The sequence below is a fragment of the Fusarium flagelliforme genome (genome assembly GCF_020744385.1).
Source record: "Fusarium flagelliforme strain FIESC 12 MPI-CAGE-AA-0113 chromosome Unknown B0J16scaffold_8, whole genome shotgun sequence".
Taxonomy (NCBI): Eukaryota; Fungi; Ascomycota; class Sordariomycetes; order Hypocreales; family Nectriaceae; genus Fusarium; species Fusarium flagelliforme.
The window spans coordinates 1933844-1956181 of record NW_025763510.1 but is presented as its reverse complement, the minus strand read 5'-3'; the positions used below and the strand labels follow the sequence as shown (position 1 = coordinate 1956181).

Here is a 22338-nt window from a genome sequence, read left to right as displayed (position 1 = left end):
TATCAAGAAACATCAAGAGTCTATATTTCAGACACCGTGTAGCACGCCATGCCAACAACTCCTAGCATACAAATCTAAAGTGCGTGTGTACGCAAGAGTACCTAGATTCTGTGACATGTTTTACTTAAATGTGTAACTATATCATCATCCGCCTTTTATACATGATCGATTCTTCCTCACAGTCGCATATGTTTTGCGTCGCCACTTACTATCTTACACGTCTGCTATTCCAAGAAGTGTCTATGTATTTTGATGCTTCGTTAGGCATGTTATAATGGTATGAATAAAGGTAAAAAGGTAAAGCAGTTCTTGGCCTATGCACATTGCTGCGGTCCATCTTTGCCTGCGAGAGTGTGTTAGTACGAGTCTGTGCTATCCAACGACCTGGTGGTCTGTGTCTCGAGCAGATCTGGGTAACTTACTGTTGACCATCTTTTGCACCGCCTGGATCACACTAATGACCATGACGACCATGCCAAATGCCACCACTGCACCAGCCATGTACGTCCGCCAGCTCCGTGTCGTCAACTTGATGTAGCACAAGGGGGGCAGGATATATGCCATAGCCACTGCACTCGTCGCTCCCACGAGTTCAAACACAGCGCCGAGATCACATGTCACCAGACTCAGCACAAGAGCTGCCACAACGAGACTCGTGCTGAAAAGGAGGTGACGGTTCATGTTAAAGGGCTCATCAGGGAAGAAGTATGTCAACATTACCTCACGACACACAAAGGCCTCGAGCGGAAGCGTGGTGAGCATGTTGAGTCCAAAGCAAAGACGCGCAATGTTGACCATGGTGTTGTCGGCAGGGAAGTTGTTGAGAACGTTACCCAGAGTCTTGTCGCCAAACGTGAGGAAACCACCTAGAGCCAAGACGAGACAAAATACCATTGATACACCAGTCGAGTAATGAGTAACACGAGAGAAATTGTCAATAGTGGGTGTTTTGAGAGATCCGTAGATGAGGAGCGAATTGTGATGGCAGACGAAAGCTACGGAAACCAGTAAGCTCATTTTCCAGGCTCAGGGGTAGAAGTTTAGTGACATACCAAATGAGATGACACCAATGGCCTGGAAGAATCCGCCATTGAAAAGAAGAAGTGACGGGCTGAAAGAGCCTCGTTCTGATGCAGGAGTCGTGATGCCTTGCACCAGAATGGTGCAGACGATAACTACCATGCCAACAAGCGCAAACGTACTTGCCTTTGCCAACTACACATATGCCGTTAGTTCATGTTTGTCCAAACAAGAGTGCATATATGCGATCGGGTTTGCGATCCTCACCTTCGAGATATCCCTGTAAAGGGTTAAAGGGTAGCCAATACCGAGCACAAACACCGCAATCGCAACCTGTCGATTTGCCAAAAGCCCTATCACAGGCACTTCAGACAAGTTCGGCCATACAGCGACTAGCACATGAGGTATCGTATCGCCAACAATAACACCATATGCGACCATTCCTCCAAACGCGAATACCCACTGCGCAATACTGATAGCGATCAACCCCGACTGTCCAAAGCAATGCTCAACGGTCCCTTGAAAGTGACTTGTCCCACTGAGCTTGCTGTTGATGACAATAAGACAGATGGTCCAGTCGACTACTACTGTAAGGCCTACCAGTAGCAGAATGCCGCCGACAAGACCAGCCTGGCGCACGGCGTAGGGCTGGCCGATGATACCCGCGCCGATGATGGAATTGGCCATGTTCATGAACGCTGACTTGAGTCCTGACTTAGGACGGTTCATCTCGTGCTCTGCTTGTTCGGAAGGATCGCCCATTGAGTTTGCGAGGGCCACGCTTGGTGCTTCGATGTTTGTCAGGAGGGGCGTACGATGCGCTCGCGCCGGACTCGTCGCCTCTTCGATATCGAAATATGCGTCGTCCGAAGACCGTCTCTCGTCGTCTCTGAACCCTCCAAAGGACTGTCCATTGCTGACTCCCACGATCTCGGGCGTAAGGTCGAAGCGTACGCGGCCCGGTGTTCGAGGCTGGCCATTCCCATCAGATTCGGTCTTGCCTGAAGCCTTCCCCAAGTCTGCGCTCGAGCTTCCACTACCGCTACCGCTGTGATCATCGTTGCCTATTCCAAAGTAATCGTCGTCGTAGTCAGGCCCGTGGCTCAAAAGACCGCGGTCTTCGCCGTGCGGGTTCGGGGAGCCATTGTTCCTGGCGTGCGTCATTGTTGAAGGGGAGCAGCAACGAGATATTGTCTGCACATTTTCTCCCCAGGAGAAGACTTATTATCGATTCGGTCGTAGGTATGCGTGGAAAAAAAAGACTATTATATGATCAAGATACAAAAAATGAAGGGTAAACGATCGACTGTCGAATCAAAGGATAGAATATGTGGTGTTTGTTGTAAGTTGCAAGAGGTACTGTCTCCTTGTAATAGGATCTTAGCTTAAGGATGGTTGTCTGTCCTTCCCCCAGATAAGCAAGGATAGAGGGGATTAGCGTCGGACTGCAGCATGATAGGCGCTGGGATTGGTGCAACTGCCCTGGGCCCCTTGTGAAATCTGGTCCTTGGTTCTGAAATCGCCCGCTAGTTGCTTATGCAGGGGCACGGATCATTCCATTCAGCAACCTACACCAGGCTCAGAAGAGATGTGAATAGAGAAAGGACATCTATTGAGAATATTTGTTGGATTTCTAGGGTTACTAGAGTTGCTTCTTTTGAGGTGCTGCTGATCCAGATATAACAGCTATCAGCTTGTTATGAGCCACTGTAAGCTCAGAGACTCTTACAAAGCAAATTTGATAAAAATAGGGGTCCAATTTACACTCTCCTTTCCAACGGTCAGGGACCGATCAAAATTCTGGAAACTTTCCATACAAGTTTAACTAGCAACAAACCGACCTGCCGGACATGTCTTTGGTTAGTTTATAGCAGATTCTTGGCATTTCTTTGAGTCCATCCAACATTTCTATTGATTCTGGTGGTCTATCTATAAGAATATTTGCAGATCATTTGCCATTTGTTGTGTCCCGACAAGTTCTCCCTCCTTTCAATCGGGTATATCTGTGTTCATCCTCCTTCCCTCGCATGTTCAGTGAGCTTTCTTTGTCCATATATTCGGCTTTCCATTATATATGAAGCTCTCGGTATGTATATGCGCGTCTCTTCGCGCGTCTAAAGATTGTATCCGGGTTATTAAAAAGAATGTAATGCCGCTCATCCAACTCCTTCTAAGCCAGGAGGGCGAAAAATGGTACTATACAGAAAATGAATGTGAAACGGGCTTGTGATAGTAGCCCTGCGGGTGCCGACGAGTCTTGTGTCTCGCTCGCCTGTGTTGAGTCGGCTGTAGCAGTGCCGGTTGAAACTGATTCCTTGCCGAGACCCATATCCGGAACTGCAGTCGCCGTTGACTCAGAGTTTGTGGTGATACCCGTCTCTTCGCTGTCGTCAGATGTTTGAGTTGGCTTGTTGGAAGTTTTTGTCTTTGACGAAGAGCTGGTTACTTCTTCAGAGTCATCAGAGCTATTGTTGATGGCAGTGGTAGCAAAGCCAATTCGACGCTCGTCCGCATCAAAAACAGCGTAGACGTTCTTAAGGAAGGTGTCGCCTATTAACCATGCGTCCTTGACGACCTCAAAACCATAGAGGTTACTGGCACACTTTCCATCCTTGTTTGGAGGAGAAACCCAGTCCTTATGCGAGATAACGTAGTCAACGCCAGAAAATTTGATGGTCATGTTGCCTGTGCTGTCGCAAGGAACATGATAGGTCATGCCATCCTTACTCTCAGCTCCTGGGATAAGAGCATGAACCTTCTTCGCATTGGCTGGTGAGCCGAACATGAACGAAGTTCCGGTGTCGATGTAACTGCGCATGCCTCCAGCACCAGCCTGCTCGCCATTGAATCCCATATCGTCCATCTCGATAGCCCAGTCGTCCTCTTTGCCGATAGACGTGTATGAGATTTTGCCGGTGTACTTGTCGGGGTTCGGTGAGCCAAAGCTGATCTCGCCTTCATTGTTACCATCAGCTGCACGGTTCAGAGCGACGGCGAACATGCTCTTGTCGACTTTCTTAGACTCGTCCAAGGCGTTAAGGAAGCTTCCGCTGGATCCCTTGTTTATCGCAAGACCAAGAATACCATCAAAGGCGAAGTTGAGAAACTGGTCCGATGTCGTGTGCGTCAAGCCAAACTGATAGCTGATATCCATGCCTGCCACGGTGATCGTATCGTTGACCCAGTTACCAGAAACCTTTCCAGAGCCGTATGCGATGTTGAAGGATTTGCCCGTCTCCTCGAGTGTGTCTGAGTCGTCGACGCCGAATGTGTTGTGCATCGAACACGCTTTGCTGGTACAAGAAGTGCCCATAACCCAACTTGAGCCAGCACCAGTGTCGATAAGCATGTACATTGGCTTCTTTTCTGACCCGACACCCACCTCGATAAAGTACGAATAGTCGGTACCATCCTGGTTGACGCCCTGAGTGTGTTTCTTGGTCGATTCATTGGCCTCCATGACATTGTACTCGTTCTTGCGCTTAGCCAACACACTGGTAGCTGGGACGGTTCCTCCTGTATACTTTGCGATCAAGCGCGCTGCTTCGTGGGCTGCTCTCTCTGATATCGGTTGGTTGGACTGTAGTAATTGGTTAGTACAACAGTGCCTCAGGGCATTTCGCAAAACAAACCTTGGGTGTTCTCTGCTTGATGCCCATACGGACACTATCGCTGTTTCCTGCGCTTTGTGACCTTCGCCCCACGCTCTCTTGTCCTATAGGTACATCAAGACGCCAACTCGGGGTGAACGGATAGAATGCATTGACAGATGAGGCGAAAGCCAATTGAGCTAACAGTGTTCCTGGACGCATCTTGAAGCTGTAATGAAGTCAGGATAATGAAATCCTTGTTGTCGTGAACTGTATCTGAAGTTGGAAGTGGTTGATAGAACCGCGAATTGGCTTGAATCGAGCAAGATGGAGGGTGATTCGGTGCTAATTGGAACAGCTCGTCACAGCTTGTCTCAAACTCGTCTGGTCAATGAAGACAGAGCTGGAGAGAACAGTAATGAAGACGAGACGAGACGAGGCGAGGCCTCTGAAGCCAAAGTTGGCTGGAGTGTATTAAGAATTAGGATTTATGAGCCCAGCATTGGAAACAAACCGACACAGCAATGATGTCGAGTTGGAGCACACAAGCGAAGACACACAAAACAAGCCGAACAATGGAAGTGGCTTGGTTACTGAGACCAATTCCCGAGTCTCTCTTTTTGGAACAGGGCGTTTCTTTGAAGGGCTGGGGTTGAGATCGAAGATCGATATTGGAGGGAGCACGACAAAGAGGAACGAACAAAGAGAGAGGAAACACAAACGACGAGAATGAAACGAAACAGAAAAGGAAGGGACGACGATCGAAGAGGGAGAGGGAATAATTATTACGAATTAAGGCAATACAGTATTAAAGAGAGGCAGCAGATGTGGATGTGAGGGAGTGAAAGTGACGGGAAGTGGTGGGTAGGTGCTGCAGAAGGTATGGGGAGAGTGGAGAGAGGTTGAGTCGAGTCCAGGGGGGTTACTTGATGCAGCTGTACCTGGACCTCTTCCTCTCGATCAAGAGAAAGGGTCCCCCGTTTAGGCAGGCCAGTGAGTAAACTAGCGAAGTTACGAGTTGTCAAAATAGATAAATCATTTAAGAGCTGCCAATATAGAGTCGCATTTATGTCACCTACACGGACTCTCAAAAACTCTCCATCTTTATCTCATCTCTAAGGCCAGGCTCTAGACCCCAGAGCTAGGCTTGAACAAGACTCTAATTGGTTATCTAATATCTTGGCTCGATGATCATATGGACCTAGTCGATACCTGCCGATCTGGTACTCATCTTACCATCTCTTGGACTGATAGACTGAATCAGCATGTCAAGCACATGCCCAAAACTGACTCTTCGGAGCTTCATAATAAAAAAAGGAACGCCTCCGAGTTGGAGGCAGTAGACGTGCAGTAGAACGATGCATCTCTGCTCATCACTGGACGCCTATCTTTGTTAGGGTCAGGGGTCGTCGGCTTCTCAATGGCCCATCAGTCTTAGCCGCTTGGATGGGACCTCCAACTGTGGAGATTGCAAGCTCCCATGTCAAGGTCAAGCCAAGTCAAAGCCAAGTCAAGTCAAGTCAAGTCAAGGATATCGGCCTAAGATAATGCTTGTCTTGTTCTGTCTGCCGTGTGCTTCTTTTTACTTTGAGCAGTGCATACATGATAGCGACGTTGCTTTCAACCGATGCAAGATGCTGCTTTCAGTCCATCACTTCTCTAACGTTTACCCCTGAAACGATAAGATGGACGAATGCGTTTAGGTTAAGGTAGGCCCGAGATCTGCATGGTGGCACACGAAAGGTGCTGCAAAGCAACGTGGAGCAAGCGGTAAAAAACAAGCTTCAGCGGTTGATTCAGGCGTCATCAACTGTGGATGGTGCAAACGATACACGCGTTCAGTGGGAACTATCACTAGCTACATATTGTGGCTCACTATCGAATCCCTTGCTTGAAACATTTGGCTTTCAGTATTGATCTTCAATAGTGAAGAGGAATAGTCACATCGTCTGAACTTGTTTCAAGCCTATTGCTTGTTCTAGCGAGCCTTGAGCACGAACATTATGCTAACATCAAGCTTAATTATAAACTTTGAACAACTGGTCGAACCGTTACAGAGGCAAACATCAATCCTTTTCGGTATCTATCACATTGATAATATCACATGAAGTCTAATGCCCTGGCGTCAAACATGCAGTCAGACTGCCATTACCATCGGACATCCCCTAGGCTTGCATCTCAGTCTCAATGCCATTGGTTCCAAGGGTTCTGTTCCTTCAACTGACTCGTTAAAACTCTAGCGTTTCTTACGCGTCAAAACATCCCGCGGCGCCACTTTATCGTCTGAAACCCCTGACTACTGCCGTGAGCCTCAAAACTGTCAGCTCACTCCAGTTTTTATTCTGGAGCTCTTTTGGTAGGAGGTTTCTTCGAGGAATCCGTTTAAGCGGCTGTAGACTTGACACTCTGGCTTGAAAACTTGATCATGCTGCACTGTGTTCTTTGTACTCACCAGTCCCTTGATTCGAGGGTTCGTATTCAGGCACGTAGACATTGACAAGTGGCCCTTGTACATAGACGCAGGAATACTTTCACCTCTTGTACCGCCGATACATCCAAGCTCGAAGCATTGTTCCTTCAGTCTCAGGCTCCTTCCTTCTGCGAATATTGATTATGCAAAATCCTATCGTGTTCCCAATAATATACATTCTAAGATCCAATTCACGTTTTATATATAGATCCTGTCAAAGCGTACGCATAAACAGGATACAACCAGGCTTATCCCTGATCCTGGAAACATATCTTCTGCAACATTGCAATAGTTAAGACTCTTCGTCTTTAACAAATTCGAGTTTTTGACCTGTGTTCCACAAAGGAACTCGCTGTCCATACAACCGAGCTCGCTAGAGCATCTCATCCTGCTTGGTCTGAACTCCACACATCTAGATTGCTGCCGGTCATAATCTCAAATAGATTGCTTCTCCGATACCATCGATCGTAACTCACCGCATGCGGCTCAAATGACTTCATACTCAGTCCTGGCAGCTCCATCATCTGGCAGCTATGGGTTTCCTGGCCCGCTGATGAAACAACTGCGGCGAACAGTCAATGCCTAATCTTAACCCCGGCAAGATGCAGCACTATCAACCCGGGTCACGTCGATCAGAGCAGGCTCAATTTCCGTGGATATTACCTCTGTTATCGATGGGTATCTTGAGCTGTGATAGGTTACTAAACGTAGCGATTGTTCAATTAGAAACTAATTGTTGAGGTAGCGGCAGATCGTCATTTAGACATATAACTAGAAGTTGTCGCTGGGATGAAAATAGTCTGAGCATCCCATCTGTCGCCATGCGATATTGTTCTCATTATTTCCAATGTATATTCCCATGTTTCGCAGTCCATATACCCGAGAGAAGGCCGTGAGGCAACCAACGGGTTAGAGTCTTAGTCTTGGGAGGACAAGACCACGGCCTCACTTCGCTGCAATCCCACGTGTAACCTCTAACCACTGTGTCGCTCTTTCAAGTGTGTGTTTTCCAGACTCATCCTCAGCGGCGGTATCCAACAACGCCCTTCGAACATTTTCAAACTCCTCCATGTCGGCAGTACCAGCTCCCGATGCCGCGATATATCGAAGGAAATACCACACAGACTCATTGCGCCACTTGAAAGAGCATGCAAGCTTCAATGTTTCGCGAAACACAGCCGATGTCTCAGAAGGGCGCTTATCGAGCATGAATATCAGGAATTGCCAGCCTGATATGTCATTGTGATGTGCGAAGCACCACTTTTGCGTTGACGCGATCATTCGGGACAGAGCTTCTTCTGCCTTTGACGACGGCAAAATGAACGCGTTGATCAGGTATCTCGCGTGACACCAGGCGTAGTAGTTTCGGGGATGCCGTTCACCCGACACCATGATGATGTTTGAGATGTCATCTTCCACTGGGACTTCAATATCGTGAAGATGATACTGTTCCATCAGCCATCGACGATGGTTCCATAGTGTTGGTGATTTGGTATGTCGATGAAGCCGACTGGTTAGTAAACTATCGAGCAAGTGTTTCTCAGAACGTAGGATGTCCTCAACATCTTTGTCCTTCAACTTGGTCATGATAAGCCTCTTTCTTGTATTGGCAGCAGTCAAATGTTCAGGATCCATCAACAGCATGACTGCTGTTGACCTCAAGATGTGTTTTCTCGAGACATTCCCGTCCTCTGTAAGGAATTGCTTGTGAAGTTTCTGTGCCACAATAAATGCTTGAACTATGCGAAGCTTTGGTATAGCAACCGCGTTCTCGTCTCGCAATACTGTTGAGTTAGAGTCCAGGATGTGACTTTTACCCAGTAACTCTATTTCCAGAAGCTGGTCTGAAGACTCAATGAGAACATCAGAAATATCGAAGAAGACGCTCTGATGGTCACCATGCTTGAGAGCTTCCTTCACACTCTTGTCAAGTGCTCGTGACATTAGATCATTTGGGTAAGGAAGCAACGAATATGAATGAGTTGTATAGGGTAAGCGCGATGCAGCGGACTTGGTGTGGAGGGGTTTGAATGGAGCTCATGCATGTGTCGGGGCTATGACATGGCTTGACCACGTTTGACAGAACCACCAAAACTAACATCACCATCAACTCAACCTTGATCTCTACCCTCACGAGCACCAGTTGGCGCCGCACAAAACACCCATAGAGTGTGAAAAGCCTTTCCGAATTTGTACTGCGCAGTCTTCGATCCGCAACCATGGCCTCCCTTATGCTCAGCATCTTCGTTGTCGAAGTTATCGTCAACCTCGTCAACACCATTGGAGCCACCGCAATTAACAACTTGGTGCGTCACTTACGGCCCAAGCCATACTATCAGGCCACACTTGCTAACTAAAGAAGCTCTGGAATCTGGTCAACTTCCTCCCCATCCCAACCGCAAAGGCTGCTGGGGAGCAGCGAAAGCTCCAAGCCGATTACCTCAAGGTCCGACGAGACCTAAATGCCACGAGTTCCCAAGATGAATTCGCCAGGTGGGCAAAGCTTCGTCGCCAGCACGACAAGCTCCTCGATCAGCTGGAGAAGACTAGTACGTTCCTCTTGTCCTATCATAACAAGGAGAAGGAGATAGCTAACGCATACCCTCTACAGAGAAAACCACCGAAGCGTCACGATCCAACTTCGACAAGGTCCTCACCGTTGTCCGCATCGTCGTTACCCGCGCGCCGCAATACTTCCTACCCTTCTGGTTCGCTACCCAGCCTATGTTCTGGCTGCCTCACGGCTGGTTCCCTTACTGGGCGGAATGGATCCTGTCTTTCCCTCGTGCCCCCATCGGAAGTGTCAGCATTGCCTCGTGGCAGCTTGCTTGCACAGGAGTCATTGCCCTCCTCAGCGACTTGATCGTGGGTACTGCTGGGCTACTTCTCAACGCAAAGCAGGCCAAGGAGGCACCTGTGGCCGCTGAGAAGGTCGCCGCGGAGGAGAAGAAGAAGTCATGAGACAAACAGTGCTTCTAGATAGATAGCTTATTCGCACATAATAAAGACATGCATGCAAAGCATTTTACAAGTAAAAACTTGACTACGATTGGGGATGTATCTCTTCGAAATTTGACGCAAAGTTCTTCATTGCCGAAGCTGAGACTTTGTAACACGACAGAGAATAACCCTTGGCAGGGTATTTGGGGCTTGATCTAGGCTGCTTTTTGACTCTGGCGACCATGAAGAGATCGCGAAAGCTTCGAAAGCGCCAAACAGTACACGCGAGGTGTTTCTGAATCGGTATCACGGGAGAGGATAAGGGAACGCTGTGAATAACGGCGCGAGGGCCATGGTATTGCGCTACTGAGCTATAGTTGGAGTCGTGGTAAAGATTGAGGAAAGAATGATTGTGTTGTTGTGATTGTGAGTTGAAGAAAGAAAGAAGAAGCGATGAGAGGAAGAAAAATTGTCGGTTTTACGTTGAAAAAAGAGGACGGCCCCACCAAAGTTCATAGGCCCCCACATTGGCCGAGGACACTCATTCTTTATTGACGAAAGTCTTGGCGCCACCTTTGCCTTATCGATATTGGTTCCTGGACTGACGTCGTGTCATTCAGCCTCGTCTCTCGACTTGTTACGACCGTGTTCAACACTCACCTTCACTATATTACCATCAAAGACCACTTGGCCATATTGAATTGATACTGGCCATCATGGCGATTCCTTGGGACTCGTAAGTCGATTTCATTTTTGTGTACATCCATATTCATATACTCGGTTCTCCTCGGCAGCCACTTATACTCAAACTCTCTGTACAACTGCTAACCTTAGTACCCAGTCTTCGTTCCCTCGTTATCTTCTTCGGACCCATAATCATACCGAAGGCTATATCATACTACCGCTCAGTTAAGAATAATCCTCACGGTCGTAATGCACCAATAGTACCCGTCCCGCCTCGCGTTGGCGTTGCACTCGCGCTTCTGGCTTTCCTCGTAGTCGGCTACCTCGTCCAGACGCTTCCGCCCTTTGCACCCGAGAACCTCTTCCTTGCGACACAAAGCCGCATCCAGATCCCCGTCGATGTCCTCTTTAACCGAGTCGCTGTTGGGAGACCTGATAATGTTCTCACAAAGCAGGACGAGGCTCTAAGGGGCAGATTTGTCAACTTGGAGAGTCGATTGCTCTACCTGCAATTTGGCCCCGATGTGTTGGCCAACTGCCCGTTCTGTACCTCGGAGGAACCAAAGACATTCTTCAACTATGCTCTCCCACAACTCCTGTGGCCTCATATCGCCAACCTCTTCGCCGTCGCATTCGTCACAAGCCCTACTTTCACAGGTCGAGCTGGCGCTCAGTGGCGACCAAAGGCCACGATGGCTGCTGCTGTTATCGCAGCTCTCGATATATACTTTGTCAACTCTTACAACTACCAGGCCAATGCGCGTGCTCTTCGTCTGTCGGAAGTCGACTTCTTCTACTGGACTGCTCGTATTGCACGCCTGGTAACCCTCGCAGGTTTTGACGCTGTCCTTGGTTGGCTTCTATTTCTGTCTGCCACGAACCGCGCATTTGTTGAGCCACCGTCGCCTGTTGAGCGCATTGAGGCAACTGGTCGTGCCTTGATGGTCGTCAAGAGCAAGCTCAGCGCATTAGGCATTGTTAAGAACACAGCGCTGCGCGACGAAGATCTTCGATCGCGCAGCCATGCTTATTGGAGCCACGAAGTCCGCCTTATGGGCGAGGTTATGGAAGAGCGGGAGGTTGTAGAGGGAGTCAATGATGCGCTGAGTAATCGTATTGACGTCGGAAGCATTACAAGGGACGCCGAAGGCTATGCACAGAATGTATTGCAGAACTTGCATGCAGAAACAGCACATGATGGTTAAAATCTCTCCATCCTGCTGCGTATTATCCCAACTCTTCTTTCAAAAGAGCTATTCATACAAAGAGGTCTATGACTGTCAAATTTATCTTCCATTACCTTGAAAAACATATCTCGTTCTCTCTCTTGTAACAATGTCCAGTGAAATAATCTCCCTGCCAACCCCCTGAAACATGCACCGTGTTCATTCCTCACATGTCCGTTTAGTTTAATTGCCACATCAAAACTCCATATTCAACATTAACTCTTGGACTCTGGCTTCGTTGACTCCGGCCTCACCGGCCCTGTGGCGGCACTGCTTGTGCTGCCCTTACGACTTGGCGTCTCCAGAGCACCCTCTTGTGCGCTGCGCTCCAAGAAGTTTGCCCAGAGTTCTGATAACGACTCCTTATCCTTTGCAGACGATGTGTCCGCAAAAAGATCGGTATTGAGGGAAGGCGAGCTCGGTGTGCGGTTGAAAGGTGAAATCGGTAGGCGTAAATTGTTCGATGTGCCTGGACGGGCAAGACCAGCTTGCTCTCGCTGCTCGTCGGTCCAATTCAGGTAGCCAGCCATGACTTGTAGGACCTGGAAACGCTTGGCGTCACCGCGGTCGAGGGTGAGGAAGTGGAGGAGATGGTTAGTGACAATTTGTCTTTTCATGGTTAGTGGAATTTTATCAGCGGATACGGAGAAACAAACCTGTCTACGTTGTCCTCTGGCTTGGTCTTCTTTAGGTATCGTAATGCCTTGGTCAAGTGGTCATTCAGCACGATGGCTTCATGTCTCAACTTTCCAATTAGAAGATTCTTCTCCTTGACTTCCTTCTCGTAAGGTGCTGTTCGCTCAAGCTCTTGTGTCAGAGTCTGCTTGGCAGTCTCGGCTTCAGTAGCGCGAGCGTCAGCTTCCTGGACTTGCTTCTTGAGGCCTTGGATCTGTGCCTCTGTGGTCTCGACCATATCACGAAGCTCCTTTTTGCGGGCATCTTGGATCTCGCGGAGAGCGTTTTGCAGGTTTTCGATAAGGGTCGCCTGGCTGTCCCTGTCTGCAGTAGCACTCTCGTAGTTTTGTCGTAGCATGATGACCTGCTCCTCCAATTCCGAGACTTTGTCGACTAAGCTCTCCTTGATAGAACGCTCCTCCATGGCAATAACCTCCCATTCACCCATGGCGTTGGCGGTCGTCTCCATCTCTGACTTTAGGTGTTGAACATGTCGAAGTAATTCTTCCTTCTCCTTGCTCCAGTTCTGTGCCGATAGGTTGTTTCGACTTCGAAGGGTGTTGAGTTCCCGGGTCGCATCTTGCAGTTCTTCCTTTAATTTGGCAACATCGCCGCCGGATGATGCTGCACTATTCCTGAGCTCTTCGTTTTCTGCCTCGAGCTCTTCTATACGCTCTTTGCTTTCCTCGAGATCCGCTTTGTCGCGCTTGAATCTATCGCTCAGTGTTTGCTTGATCTTCTCGACACGGCCAAGAAGAGTCTGGTATTCCTCCTCGGCGTTCTCCTTGGCGGCATTGCTCTCTTCCAGGTCACTCTTGAGCTGTGTGACTTCATTGCTGTGTGTCTCTTGTATGGTTTCGAGCTGCTTCCGTAGCTGTTCGACCTCGGCCCGCAAGGCCTCTCTTTCCTGACTCATGGCCTCTAACTTGGCAGAGGTATCTGAATTGTTGGTCTTTTCTTTTTCGCCATCAACTGGAGGGGGTGTGAGCCCGTTGCTCTTGTCCTGGGGCTCTACGGCATGCCCGTTGCTTTGAACTGTGGTGCTTTCGTTTACGTCTTCGACTCCTGCATCAACTGGCGTCTCCTATAATGGCGATACATGTCAGCGCGCGCGCAATTGCATGATTTGGGAAGCGTCATGGCTACGTACGGGCTGAGTGGGTGTCTCGGGCTCGTCTTCGAGGGCGTCTTTATCTGAACCCTGTTGAGGCTCAGAAGTACCAGTTTGCTCCTCGGAAGCCTTGTTCTTGTTGGCGTTCTTCTTCTTATTGTTCTTCTTCTTTTTGGACGACCCTGCACGAGTGGGAAGCGAGGCCCCATGGTTAGGACACGTTCTCGACTCTCCATTTCCACCTCAATTGCAGGGGTAGGGATTGCACGCACCTGAATTCGTCGCCTGGGTCGGGTTCGTTGTAACAGCGGAAGACATGGTGAGCTTCGAATGCGCCAGTCACGAGCATTCAGAAGTTCAATGTCGTGCAGATATAGTATTCTTAGCGCCGGGGTTGCTTTTACGCGATAATGGATGCAGGATCTAGAATAAGCCAGGTCGGGTACGTGTCAGTATCCAATGTACATTACAGTACAGAGTGGCCTCCCTGGTGTTGGTGTTAGGTCAACGGGACGGGAGGGATACCTCTAGAATTCCAGGGCACCACGTCAGCTGGGATTCAGTGGACGCCAGTGCCTGGAGCTCCCTGGAGCTGCGACGTTTCAACGGGTGCGAAGTCATCCCAACAAGTCGGGTCCGAAACTACCGGCCGGCTGCTACTGTAGCATTTTGCCAGTTATAATATCGACATGCTCTTTTGAATATCTGAGGCTTTCTGTTACTGTTTTAGAAGATCAGAGAGACTGGTCGAATGATATCCTGTTGTCATTGTGAACCCGTATTCGTTGATACAGAGGCAGTGCCAAGATGCAATTTCCTCTAATTCTGCATGAGTCTCACTTCGGGACTGTTAAATTTACTTTGGCTGCTCTATATTCATTTGCTTATTCCAGTCTAGTATGGCTCAGAACAACTTGCCTCGTAAACATGTGATATCTCTTTCGTATTCCATACATCCTATCTCATATGGCTACTAACTTAGACCAAAAGCTGATAACGTGGGTCCGTATCTGAAAACTCTTCGAGGCCAATACAAGAAAGCATCTCGATATCGAAAAATCAAGGTCCAAGTAATACCCCATTCCTGATGTTAGTTGATTGAATAAAGCCATGCCAGTTCCCAATCGTACGAACAACTTGTTGTAGCACATGGCTATTCCTCCACTATGAGGTGACTTAGATCCGTTACAGGTTTAAATCCTCTCCATTGAAGATATTCCAATACAACAGAGTAAACAATTTGCATTCACAACAGCTGTTAAAATCCACGTTAGTGAGAATAAAGTCGTTTTGCTCAAGCTGTAGGTTAGCACAAGTGAAATCTTGCTTAGTCATGTTCTAAGTGGATCCTCGCGATATTCTTTTTTTTCTTTATCACGTCCGCGCTTTGAGTCTCATTTTTTCTTCTTCACATATTTTCACCCTTCGCTATTGTACTTTTGAAATTGACCATTGTTCTCCGTGGCATTTTCACAATCAAGCGCGAAGTAGACCATATATCGCCTTTCATAATCCCGTTGCTTGCTCTTTTATTTTCTATGAGTGCTATGGGTTCGCTTATGTGCGTACATCTCATTGTGAAACTTTGTTCGTTTTGTAGATAGAATTGCCAATGACTGCATGCTACATAGCCCGTGACACTGAATGATGGATGTCCAATTTGCATTCATTTCATTATGGATCTCTTTTGAACTATATCTATGCCGCTTTAAACGCCGAAAACCCATTGAATTGAACAATTCTGTACCCGATCAAGCCTTTGTCTTGCGGCCCTTGCCTCCTTTTGTCGCCTTGCCCTTGGCAGCCTTACCCTTGGGCTTGGTCACAACCTCGGTCTTCTCGACGACTGTCTCAACAACCTCAGCGGGCTCCTCGACCTTGGTCTCCTCAGCCTTGGCCTCCTCTTCCTTCTCGGCGGGCGCAGACTCGATGGCCTTGGTCTCGCTCTCACCGTTCTCGATAGCCGCAACAGGGGCAGGGACATCCTTCATCTCAGGAGCGTCGAAGTCGTAACCGATCTCCTTGAGCTTAGCAGCCCTCTTAGCGCGCTTGGAGTTCTCCTTTTCCACCTTGTTCGCCCATGCAGACTCGGTCAAAGGCTTCTTGAGCTGGTTACCAGCCATCTTGTTCCAGGGGACAGCCTTGAATCGTCGGTTGGCGTTCTTGAACATGTCTTCGTGAACCTGGTCCTTAGGAATGACTCGGCACTTGAGAATGTGGCCGAACAGAAGGTAGTTGTCCATAGTCTTAGCAACGATCTCGGCAGTAGAGGCCTCGGCGAACTTGACGAAGGCGTAGTGCTTGCTGGCACCAGTCTTCTTGTTTCGCGAGAGTCGCAGCGCAACAATGGGACCGAATTGCTCGAAGTACTGTCTCATCTGCTGCTCGTAGAAACCGTGGGGAACGCGACCGATGTAGATAACGCCAGTGTCCTCGCCGGAGGCCTTAGCAGCCTTCTCAACGGCCTTGGAGACCTTGGGAATCTTGCCAACATCCTGCCCATCTTTGTAGCTGGCGTCGCCCTCAGTGATGTCCTCATCGCCGGAATCGAGCTCGTCCACGATCGCCTGGACCTCCTTGCCCTCCTCAGCCTCTGACTCGGACTCATCGGGGATATCGAGTGTGGTGGACTCCTCCTCGACAACCTTGACTTCCTCGACGGGCTTGCTCTTCTTAGACTTTTGCGCCGGCTTCTCGGCGGCCTTTGTTGTGACGGCGGTCTTCTTGATAGACTTCTGCTTCTTCAGCGACACAGGCGACGCATCCTCGGGGGCTAGAAAAGCTGTATTAGCGACATGAATGGAACAGTATCGTTGGTGTTGCATGCTTACCCTTTCTCTTAGGCTTGGCAGCTTTGGCAGCGCCATTGGGCTTCTGGATGTCAGAAGCAGCTATAAATAATTAGCGCATGAAGATTGCCTTGGTTTGGAAGTACTTACACTTTCTCTTTCTCAATTCTGGTGCCATTATGTCTGATATGGTTGTCTTGATGCTAGATACGCAAAAGCTGGACTGCCGCAGAAAAAGGTGCGTGGGCCATAAAAAAATTGGGATTCTGCCATATCTAATTTGGGCGGTGAAGGACTTTGTCCACTATCGGTTTATCGTAGTGGGGGTTGGGGTCCCTCCAGTGGCTGAATCCACTAAAAAGTGCCTGGAGCTGCTGAAGCTTACATGGAACCAACGACTGGCGATAGTTTATGGTAAGAGCAGCCCCAGGCAACATTGGACACTTCACTTTACATTCTGAACACCTACTTTGACTTGTGGGAGAAACGTGTTATACCCGAATACTTCACACGACTGAACAACTGAAGCAAGGAGCTACTCATCTCAGTTGACAATCACTTATCTCATCTCAACCATACTCGAAGCACACCGAATAGTCAGGGGTTTACCACCTTAGTCCGTTGAGCTTTACAAAGATCAACTTCTGAGCTCAAGATGTCAAAAAAGCAAGAGAACCTCACACACGAAGAGATGTGGGATGACTCCGCCCTCATCGATTCTTGGAATGAGGCTTTGCAAGAGTACAAAGTGAGTATGCATACGGAAACACCGCGGACATTCACTGACGGACCTTTGACAGAAATATCATAGCATACACGCCAAAGGTGGAAGTTTACGAGATCTCGAGCCTCAAAGCCAGTAAGCAGAATGCTCGTGATAAAATCTTAAAGACAGCCTGCTCACGTATGAACTAGGGTTGAAGCAGAGCCAGAACCTAAACAGCCTCAAACAACAGAAACACAAGAGAACGTTTTGATCTCAGAAAGAGACGAGGAAAATAAGGTACGCATCCTTGCCAACGGCCTAATCTATCCGAGCCTCATCCGGTCTTTGGATCTCATCACTTCCGTACGACTAACCATCTTTGAAGATCCCTTCATCACGGAACGAGTCTAAGGAACCGGCTCCGTCTCAATCTCAAGGTGTCCCTGCTTTTCCGATACAGACCGTTCTAGGTTCTGGTAAGCCAAGCTTTTTGAACTGCCATCTGTTACACTGTTTGACTAACCAATCGCGATAGTTCAAGACGAAAGCCTTAAGAAACTCCTCATGTCTTGGTATTATGCAGGCTACTACACAGGCTTGTACGAAGGCCAGCAACAAGCTCAACAAAACCATGCTTCGTAAGCGAAGAAACAATGATATATGGATACCACCCTTGAAACACGGAAGAGCGGTAGCCATCTCTCAACGTGGCTATGAAAGCCATGAGCTGGACATGGGTTCTCGGTCGGGCAGCTGCCGTTGATGCGACGACGCAAGATTGATTGTCGTTTACTCGGGAGTATGTGCATGAATGAGCTTAGATGAAGGACCTGAAATGGAACATCGTGGAGAAATCTCCAGAAACAAGTCACCGGATGCGATGTTAAAGGCATCTGTAAGTATATATCATATCACGGTATAACTAACTGTCATGAGTGAATATCTGAGATAATAAGACAACGCTAAGCACGGCGCAGGTCTCTATACATCAATAATACGAGTCTGATGCTGTGCCACAGCTTGCTTGAGAGCTTAAACAGCTTGATATTGAAAGGGAAATATTGAAATATTTTCTGCCTTCCCCGTGACAGAACATGTGCAATTCGAAGCCTAGACCACCGCCAGAGGACAATAATACATATCTATTAACCACTTCATATCCACTCGACTATGCCCAGAACAAGACACGCGGCCGATGATGGCAGGCCAAGCTTCAAGAAACATAATCTCTCAAGGAACAAACTCCTCGACTGAATCATTGGGCTAAAGCCTAAGCGTTTGTGAAAGGCCAGACGATGTCGATGAAACCTCGACGTTGACGATCAATTGGTGAAACGAATGCTATACCGCTCAAACGGCGACTATAATATTTAATATCTTGGCTTTAGCCACCACCTCGTCGATAACGAAATAACTTCATTTCTGGTATAGCAATAGCCTTAAGTGGCTGGTCCAGCTGCCAGTATAGGACGGAGAGGAGCACTCCCGTTCTTGGCTCGTCGGACCTGTCTCTATGTGTAAGAGCTTGGGTCTCATCCCTAAAAACTTTACCCCTGCTGTTGGTTAGCAATACGACCCTATACAAGGCCTAATTAAGCATTTTTGCCCTATACTGGGTGCTACGTAAGAAAACACCCCAATCATTATCTGTCGCATATAATTTGCTTGGCGCTGATGAGTAGCGAAATGGGGTAAAACTCCAAAACACCAAACGCGATCCGAGACGGATCTGTCACAGAAACGACCCCCCGCACCAGAAGTCGTTTCACAGGAAACCACAACGCTATAGCGACCATGGTGATCGGATCTTGAGAAACCGAAGCGAATGCAGGGCTAGGCTCTCAGCCTGAGAGTAGCAGTCGGCTTCTTCAACGGCCGTGTTTCGAACATGTGTTTGAAGGCTTGTCTTTTCAAGGGGTCGCAGCGGCCTTTGACTGATGTACTATAATAAGAGCATGCTCGTTCCACGATAATCAATTCTCGTCTCATTCCCATATCTCATTCTCATTCAGTTCTCAATTGTTTCTTCGTGCTTCATTCTTTTTGCACCTAGATTTCCTTTCATTGAAGGCAGGCCCTCTTCATTATTCGAGTCCCTTTAATCAACTGAAACCGATTCAATCTCTGGCAGATAATCTCTACCTATTTCCTTTTACCATACCAGTTTAATACCCAGAACGACATCATGAAGACTTCAACTCTCGCCCTGGCCGCCTTTGCGCCTATGGTTTTTGCGGCCCGCTTCCATGAACGACGAACACATCCTGAGCCTGCGATGCCTGCAGCACCTGAGATGCCTGCCATGGAGCATCCCGTTGCTGCCCCAGCCGCCCCGGCTGAGCACCCAGTAGCCGCTCCCGCTCCTCCCGCAGAGCATCCCGCACCTCCTGCTGAGGTCGTCGAGGCTCCTGCGAAGGTTGTCCACCCCGGTGTTACCAAGGAGTCCAAGACTGAGATCATCATCATCTGGCACAACGCTGGAGCTGGTGCCGAGACCACAACCGTCAACGAGAAGGTCACAGTTACTCAGACCATCACCAAGGGTGGAGAGGTTATCGAGACTAAGCCTGCTGAGGCTGCCCAGCACACTGTTACCGTTGGTGGCCCTGGAGGTCTTGTCTACCAGCCCGAAGAGCTCCACGATATCCCTATCGGTGACACTGTCGTCTTCGAGTTCCTCTCACAGAACCACACCGTCTCTCAGTCTGGCTTCGACACCCCTTGTGATGCTATGGCAGGCGGCATGGACTCTGGCTTCATGGCCAACCCCAACAACACTGTGTCCCCTCCCCCCCAAGTTGCTATGCAAGTCATGGTCGACACTCCTCTCTGGTTCTACTGCAAGCAGGGCAACCACTGTGGTCAGGGTATGGTATTCTCCATCAACCCCTCAGCCGAGAAGACCCATGCCAAGTTCAAGGAGATGGCCATCCAGCAGAAGGGTGACGGTAAGCTTGCTCCTATCCAAGGTGGTGAGCCTGCTCCCCCTGCCGCTTCCAAGCCTGCTGAGGCCGCACCACCCGCTGCTGCTCCTCCCGCTGGCACCGATGCTGCCGCCGCTCCTCCTGAGGCTACAGGAGTTGTTCCTGGCAAGGGCACTGTTGCTCCCGATGGCAGCTGTGTGTGCCACGTTTCTTGCGCCGCTGGTGCTTTCCCTGCCGCGGCCCAAGGCATCAACTCATTTGGTGGCATGGCTGGTAAGTTTGAACCACACAATCTTTACTCATCGTAACAAAGACTAACAATATCTCAGGAGCTATGCCCTACAACCTTGGCGGTATTAGCTAAGTAATGACATGATAGACGAGGAGTGTTGATACCACGGAAGATGCTTAGTACTTGTTTGCGATGTGTTATTACTTGAATGTACCATTTATGGGTTTTAGACGGTATGGATTATTTCTTTAGGTAGCCTAGATGGCATTTGAAATCTTCACGGGTTTGAAGATCGGTATAGTTAGTTAATGGGACAAAACCTATGGGACGAAACTTAATTTTTGATCATGATCTTTAAATGTGTGCCTTTCATCTCAATACTGCCAGAAGTGATTCGTCAGTTAGAAATCGACTGTCTTTCTACATCGGGTTGAAAGAGCTTTCGCATATAGTGAGATATGAGTGAAGCAGTTCTCGAAGTGTATTGTGGGCGAGGCAAACTGTGTCTACATACCAATATTTCTGGCATTGTAGCTTGTCAACAGACCAAGCAGTCTTCTTTATGAAATGCCAAAGCGTCATCTCAACAACCAGCCATATTTGTGGTTGTGACGATACACCAGGGGGAGCATACTCCTCGACTTGCCGTTCATGGTGATATGCACACCAACATTACAGCGAATTACTCATCTCTGAGTTGCCGTAACTTGTTCCCAAAAGTAATCAGAAGATGGTTGATATCGCGCACGACATTGAAACCATTTGTCTGTGAGCCATATCCTACAAGTAGAGGTTAAGAGCGAAAGAGACATAGAAGGGACCCTAGAGCTGCGTATTTAGCCATCACGAGCAAACATCATCGGAAAGATGTATTCAAGAGGCTACATATATAGTAATTTTTTTTGTGAAAGACAGCCCAACCCATATTACTGCACCGCTTCGCCTGTGCTACCCAAAAAAACGTTTCATTTCGTCGCTGAAAAGAACATCTGATCCCGAACAATCCGCTGTGCCTCTGGTCTTTATCTTCCATCTCTTGTAATTGTAGTATTCCGTACAGATAATCGACGATATGTTTCTCTTCAAGCAGGAGCGGATAGCGTTCGTACAGAAATTGCAGCATCTATTTCTTGGCAGCCTCAGCGGCCCTGCGAGCCTCGGCTACAGGTTCTCGTGTCAGTATTCACTCATCCGGAGAGCAACGGCCTGTTGGTTTGCGGTCGTCGTATTATAGGGGTCGTTTCTGGGGTTTGGGATGGTTCGGACATACCAGCGGCCTGCTTCTGTCGCATGATATCGGCGTTGGACTCCTTAGCGTGCTGCATCTGGGTACCGCTCATGGTGGTCTTGGTCTTCTGTAGGTACGAAACAAGTCATGTTAGTATGTGTACTATGTATATTCGCTGTCGTTCATCGCCCGGTAGAGCGGTTGTTTGGAGTAAGACGAACCTCTGTTTTCTTAAGGTTCTTCTCACGAGCCTTTTCGCGCTGGTTGCCACGAGCCATGATGTCGGTTTGGAGCAAGGGATAGAAGTTGCAAAACTTGTACAAAAAAGATTGAAGACTGAAGACTTGGTCGGTCAAGCGTTCGTGTTCGAGCAGAGGACAGAGAGAAGGGAAAAGAGTAAGGTCGTGACACAAGCGACCAGACCGTCAGATAAACCTAATGAGACGGGACTGGAGGCTGTGCCCTTTCCGTTTTGGTGGGAGGCCCCTGACAGGGAGCCAATCGGAGCACAAGCTTTGAGGAAACCTGAATGGCCTCGATCTAGACTCATCAGTCGACACAGAGTGAGATGATGATACTTTGGTTTCGCACATTTATTCCATGAAACTCAATGTACCACGACTCAGTGCGTAACGCTGTCCGCTTCTCGCTGACAAGACTCCATCATGACAACTATGTAAAACACTTAGACAAATCTCTAACCTAGTCATCACGGTATAAGTGGTTCCTTACGCTTACTAGGT

The 22338-nt window shown here is 48.5% G+C and overlaps 10 protein-coding genes across 10 annotated transcripts; 4 read left to right on the top strand and 6 right to left on the bottom strand.

Annotated features, from left to right (window-relative positions):
* Nucleotides 1-26: 26 nt before the first annotated feature.
* B0J16DRAFT_196616 (transmembrane amino acid transporter protein-domain-containing protein) lies at nucleotides 27-2405 on the bottom strand. The gene is made up of 4 exons (XM_046122887.1): nucleotides 1288-2405; nucleotides 1053-1215; nucleotides 423-995; nucleotides 27-343 (listed from the first exon to the last, which is right to left on the bottom strand). The coding sequence occupies exons 1-4, from the start codon at nucleotides 2182-2184 to the stop codon at nucleotides 315-317; spliced, it is 1662 nt and encodes a 553-aa protein (XP_045978090.1). The 5' UTR covers nucleotides 2185-2405; the 3' UTR covers nucleotides 27-314.
* A 785-nt stretch (nucleotides 2406-3190) lies between these two features.
* On the bottom strand, nucleotides 3191-4832 carry B0J16DRAFT_276663 (aspartic peptidase domain-containing protein; the record flags this gene model as incomplete). The annotated part of the gene is made up of 2 exons (XM_046123765.1): nucleotides 3191-4600; nucleotides 4653-4832. The coding sequence occupies 2 exons, from the start codon at nucleotides 4830-4832 to the stop codon at nucleotides 3191-3193; spliced, it is 1590 nt and encodes a 529-aa protein (XP_045978089.1).
* Nucleotides 4833-7585: 2753 nt separating this feature from the next.
* On the bottom strand, nucleotides 7586-9062 carry B0J16DRAFT_350798 (uncharacterized protein). Its single transcript, XM_046129100.1, has one exon. It carries the CDS (start codon nucleotides 9022-9024, stop codon nucleotides 8026-8028), a length of 999 nt encoding a protein of 332 aa, XP_045978088.1. The 5' UTR covers nucleotides 9025-9062; the 3' UTR covers nucleotides 7586-8025.
* Nucleotides 9063-9150: 88 nt separating this feature from the next.
* On the top strand, nucleotides 9151-10484 carry B0J16DRAFT_350797 (CHD5-like protein-domain-containing protein). Its single transcript, XM_046129099.1, has 3 exons — nucleotides 9151-9386; nucleotides 9443-9629; nucleotides 9692-10484. The coding sequence occupies exons 1-3, from the start codon at nucleotides 9300-9302 to the stop codon at nucleotides 10039-10041; spliced, it is 624 nt and encodes a 207-aa protein (XP_045978087.1). The 5' UTR covers nucleotides 9151-9299; the 3' UTR covers nucleotides 10042-10484.
* A 121-nt stretch (nucleotides 10485-10605) lies between these two features.
* B0J16DRAFT_196544 (uncharacterized protein) lies at nucleotides 10606-12229 on the top strand. Its single transcript, XM_046122886.1, has 2 exons — nucleotides 10606-10756; nucleotides 10862-12229. The coding sequence occupies exons 1-2, from the start codon at nucleotides 10737-10739 to the stop codon at nucleotides 11907-11909; spliced, it is 1068 nt and encodes a 355-aa protein (XP_045978086.1). The 5' UTR covers nucleotides 10606-10736; the 3' UTR covers nucleotides 11910-12229.
* Nucleotides 12146-14034, bottom strand: B0J16DRAFT_275301 (uncharacterized protein; the record flags this gene model as incomplete). Its single annotated transcript, XM_046123701.1, has 4 exons — nucleotides 12146-12539; nucleotides 12587-13689; nucleotides 13756-13898; nucleotides 13989-14034. The coding sequence occupies 4 exons, from the start codon at nucleotides 14032-14034 to the stop codon at nucleotides 12146-12148; spliced, it is 1686 nt and encodes a 561-aa protein (XP_045978085.1).
* Nucleotides 14035-15139: 1105 nt separating this feature from the next.
* Nucleotides 15140-16746, bottom strand: B0J16DRAFT_311804 (uncharacterized protein). The gene is made up of 3 exons (XM_046125011.1): nucleotides 16656-16746; nucleotides 16548-16607; nucleotides 15140-16489 (listed from the first exon to the last, which is right to left on the bottom strand). Exons 1-3 carry the CDS (start codon nucleotides 16681-16683, stop codon nucleotides 15468-15470), a joined length of 1110 nt encoding a protein of 369 aa, XP_045978084.1. The 5' UTR covers nucleotides 16684-16746; the 3' UTR covers nucleotides 15140-15467.
* Nucleotides 16747-16859: 113 nt separating this feature from the next.
* On the top strand, nucleotides 16860-18325 carry B0J16DRAFT_350793 (uncharacterized protein). Its single transcript, XM_046129098.1, has 5 exons — nucleotides 16860-17253; nucleotides 17306-17364; nucleotides 17421-17508; nucleotides 17597-17687; nucleotides 17747-18325. Exons 1-5 carry the CDS (start codon nucleotides 17161-17163, stop codon nucleotides 17851-17853), a joined length of 438 nt encoding a protein of 145 aa, XP_045978083.1. The 5' UTR covers nucleotides 16860-17160; the 3' UTR covers nucleotides 17854-18325.
* A 1071-nt stretch (nucleotides 18326-19396) lies between these two features.
* On the top strand, nucleotides 19397-20499 carry B0J16DRAFT_389627 (uncharacterized protein; the record flags this gene model as incomplete). Its single annotated transcript, XM_046131823.1, has 2 exons — nucleotides 19397-20408; nucleotides 20465-20499. The coding sequence occupies 2 exons, from the start codon at nucleotides 19397-19399 to the stop codon at nucleotides 20497-20499; spliced, it is 1047 nt and encodes a 348-aa protein (XP_045978082.1).
* Nucleotides 20500-21139: 640 nt separating this feature from the next.
* B0J16DRAFT_350788 (putative serf family protein) lies at nucleotides 21140-22088 on the bottom strand. The gene is made up of 3 exons (XM_046129097.1): nucleotides 21817-22088; nucleotides 21638-21722; nucleotides 21140-21528 (listed from the first exon to the last, which is right to left on the bottom strand). Exons 1-3 carry the CDS (start codon nucleotides 21871-21873, stop codon nucleotides 21491-21493), a joined length of 180 nt encoding a protein of 59 aa, XP_045978081.1. The 5' UTR covers nucleotides 21874-22088; the 3' UTR covers nucleotides 21140-21490.
* Nucleotides 22089-22338: the final 250 nt, after the last annotated feature.

Bases quoted from the DNA above. Each gene is read 5' to 3' on its own strand.
- B0J16DRAFT_196616 (XM_046122887.1), bottom strand. From the start codon at position 2,184: ATGACGCACGCCAGGAACAATGGCTCCCCGAACCCGCACGGCGAAGAC. The intron at 1,216-1,287 runs GTGAGGATCGCA...GCATATGTGTAG, and splicing joins TTTACAGGGATATCTCGAAG to TTGGCAAAGGCAAGTACGTT. The intron at 996-1,052 runs GTATGTCACTAA...TGGTTTCCGTAG, and splicing joins CATTGGTGTCATCTCATTTG to CTTTCGTCTGCCATCACAAT.
- B0J16DRAFT_350798 (XM_046129100.1), bottom strand. From the start codon at position 9,024: ATGTCACGAGCACTTGACAAGAGTGTGAAGGAAGCTCTCAAGCATGGT.
- B0J16DRAFT_350797 (XM_046129099.1), top strand. From the start codon at position 9,300: ATGGCCTCCCTTATGCTCAGCATCTTCGTTGTCGAAGTTATCGTCAAC. The intron at 9,387-9,442 runs GTGCGTCACTTA...TAACTAAAGAAG, and splicing joins CCACCGCAATTAACAACTTG to CTCTGGAATCTGGTCAACTT. The intron at 9,630-9,691 runs GTACGTTCCTCT...TACCCTCTACAG, and splicing joins CGATCAGCTGGAGAAGACTA to AGAAAACCACCGAAGCGTCA.
- B0J16DRAFT_196544 (XM_046122886.1), top strand. From the start codon at position 10,737: ATGGCGATTCCTTGGGACTC. The intron at 10,757-10,861 runs GTAAGTCGATTT...CTTAGTACCCAG, and splicing joins ATGGCGATTCCTTGGGACTC to TCTTCGTTCCCTCGTTATCT.
- B0J16DRAFT_311804 (XM_046125011.1), bottom strand. From the start codon at position 16,683: ATGGCACCAGAATTGAGAAAGAGAAAGT. The intron at 16,608-16,655 runs GTAAGTACTTCC...AATTATTTATAG, and splicing joins AGAATTGAGAAAGAGAAAGT to CTGCTTCTGACATCCAGAAG. The intron at 16,490-16,547 runs GTAAGCATGCAA...CAGCTTTTCTAG, and splicing joins TGCCAAGCCTAAGAGAAAGG to CCCCCGAGGATGCGTCGCCT.
- B0J16DRAFT_350793 (XM_046129098.1), top strand. From the start codon at position 17,161: ATGTCAAAAAAGCAAGAGAACCTCACACACGAAGAGATGTGGGATGAC. The intron at 17,509-17,596 runs GTACGCATCCTT...CCATCTTTGAAG, and splicing joins AAAGAGACGAGGAAAATAAG to ATCCCTTCATCACGGAACGA. The intron at 17,688-17,746 runs GTAAGCCAAGCT...CAATCGCGATAG, and splicing joins ACAGACCGTTCTAGGTTCTG to TTCAAGACGAAAGCCTTAAG.
- B0J16DRAFT_350788 (XM_046129097.1), bottom strand. From the start codon at position 21,873: ATGGCTCGTGGCAACCAGCGCGAAAAGGCTCGTGAGAAGAACCTTAAG. The intron at 21,723-21,816 runs GTTCGTCTTACT...TCGTACCTACAG, and splicing joins AGAACCTTAAGAAAACAGAG to AAGACCAAGACCACCATGAG. The intron at 21,529-21,637 runs GTATGTCCGAAC...GAGAACCTGTAG, and splicing joins GCGACAGAAGCAGGCCGCTG to CCGAGGCTCGCAGGGCCGCT.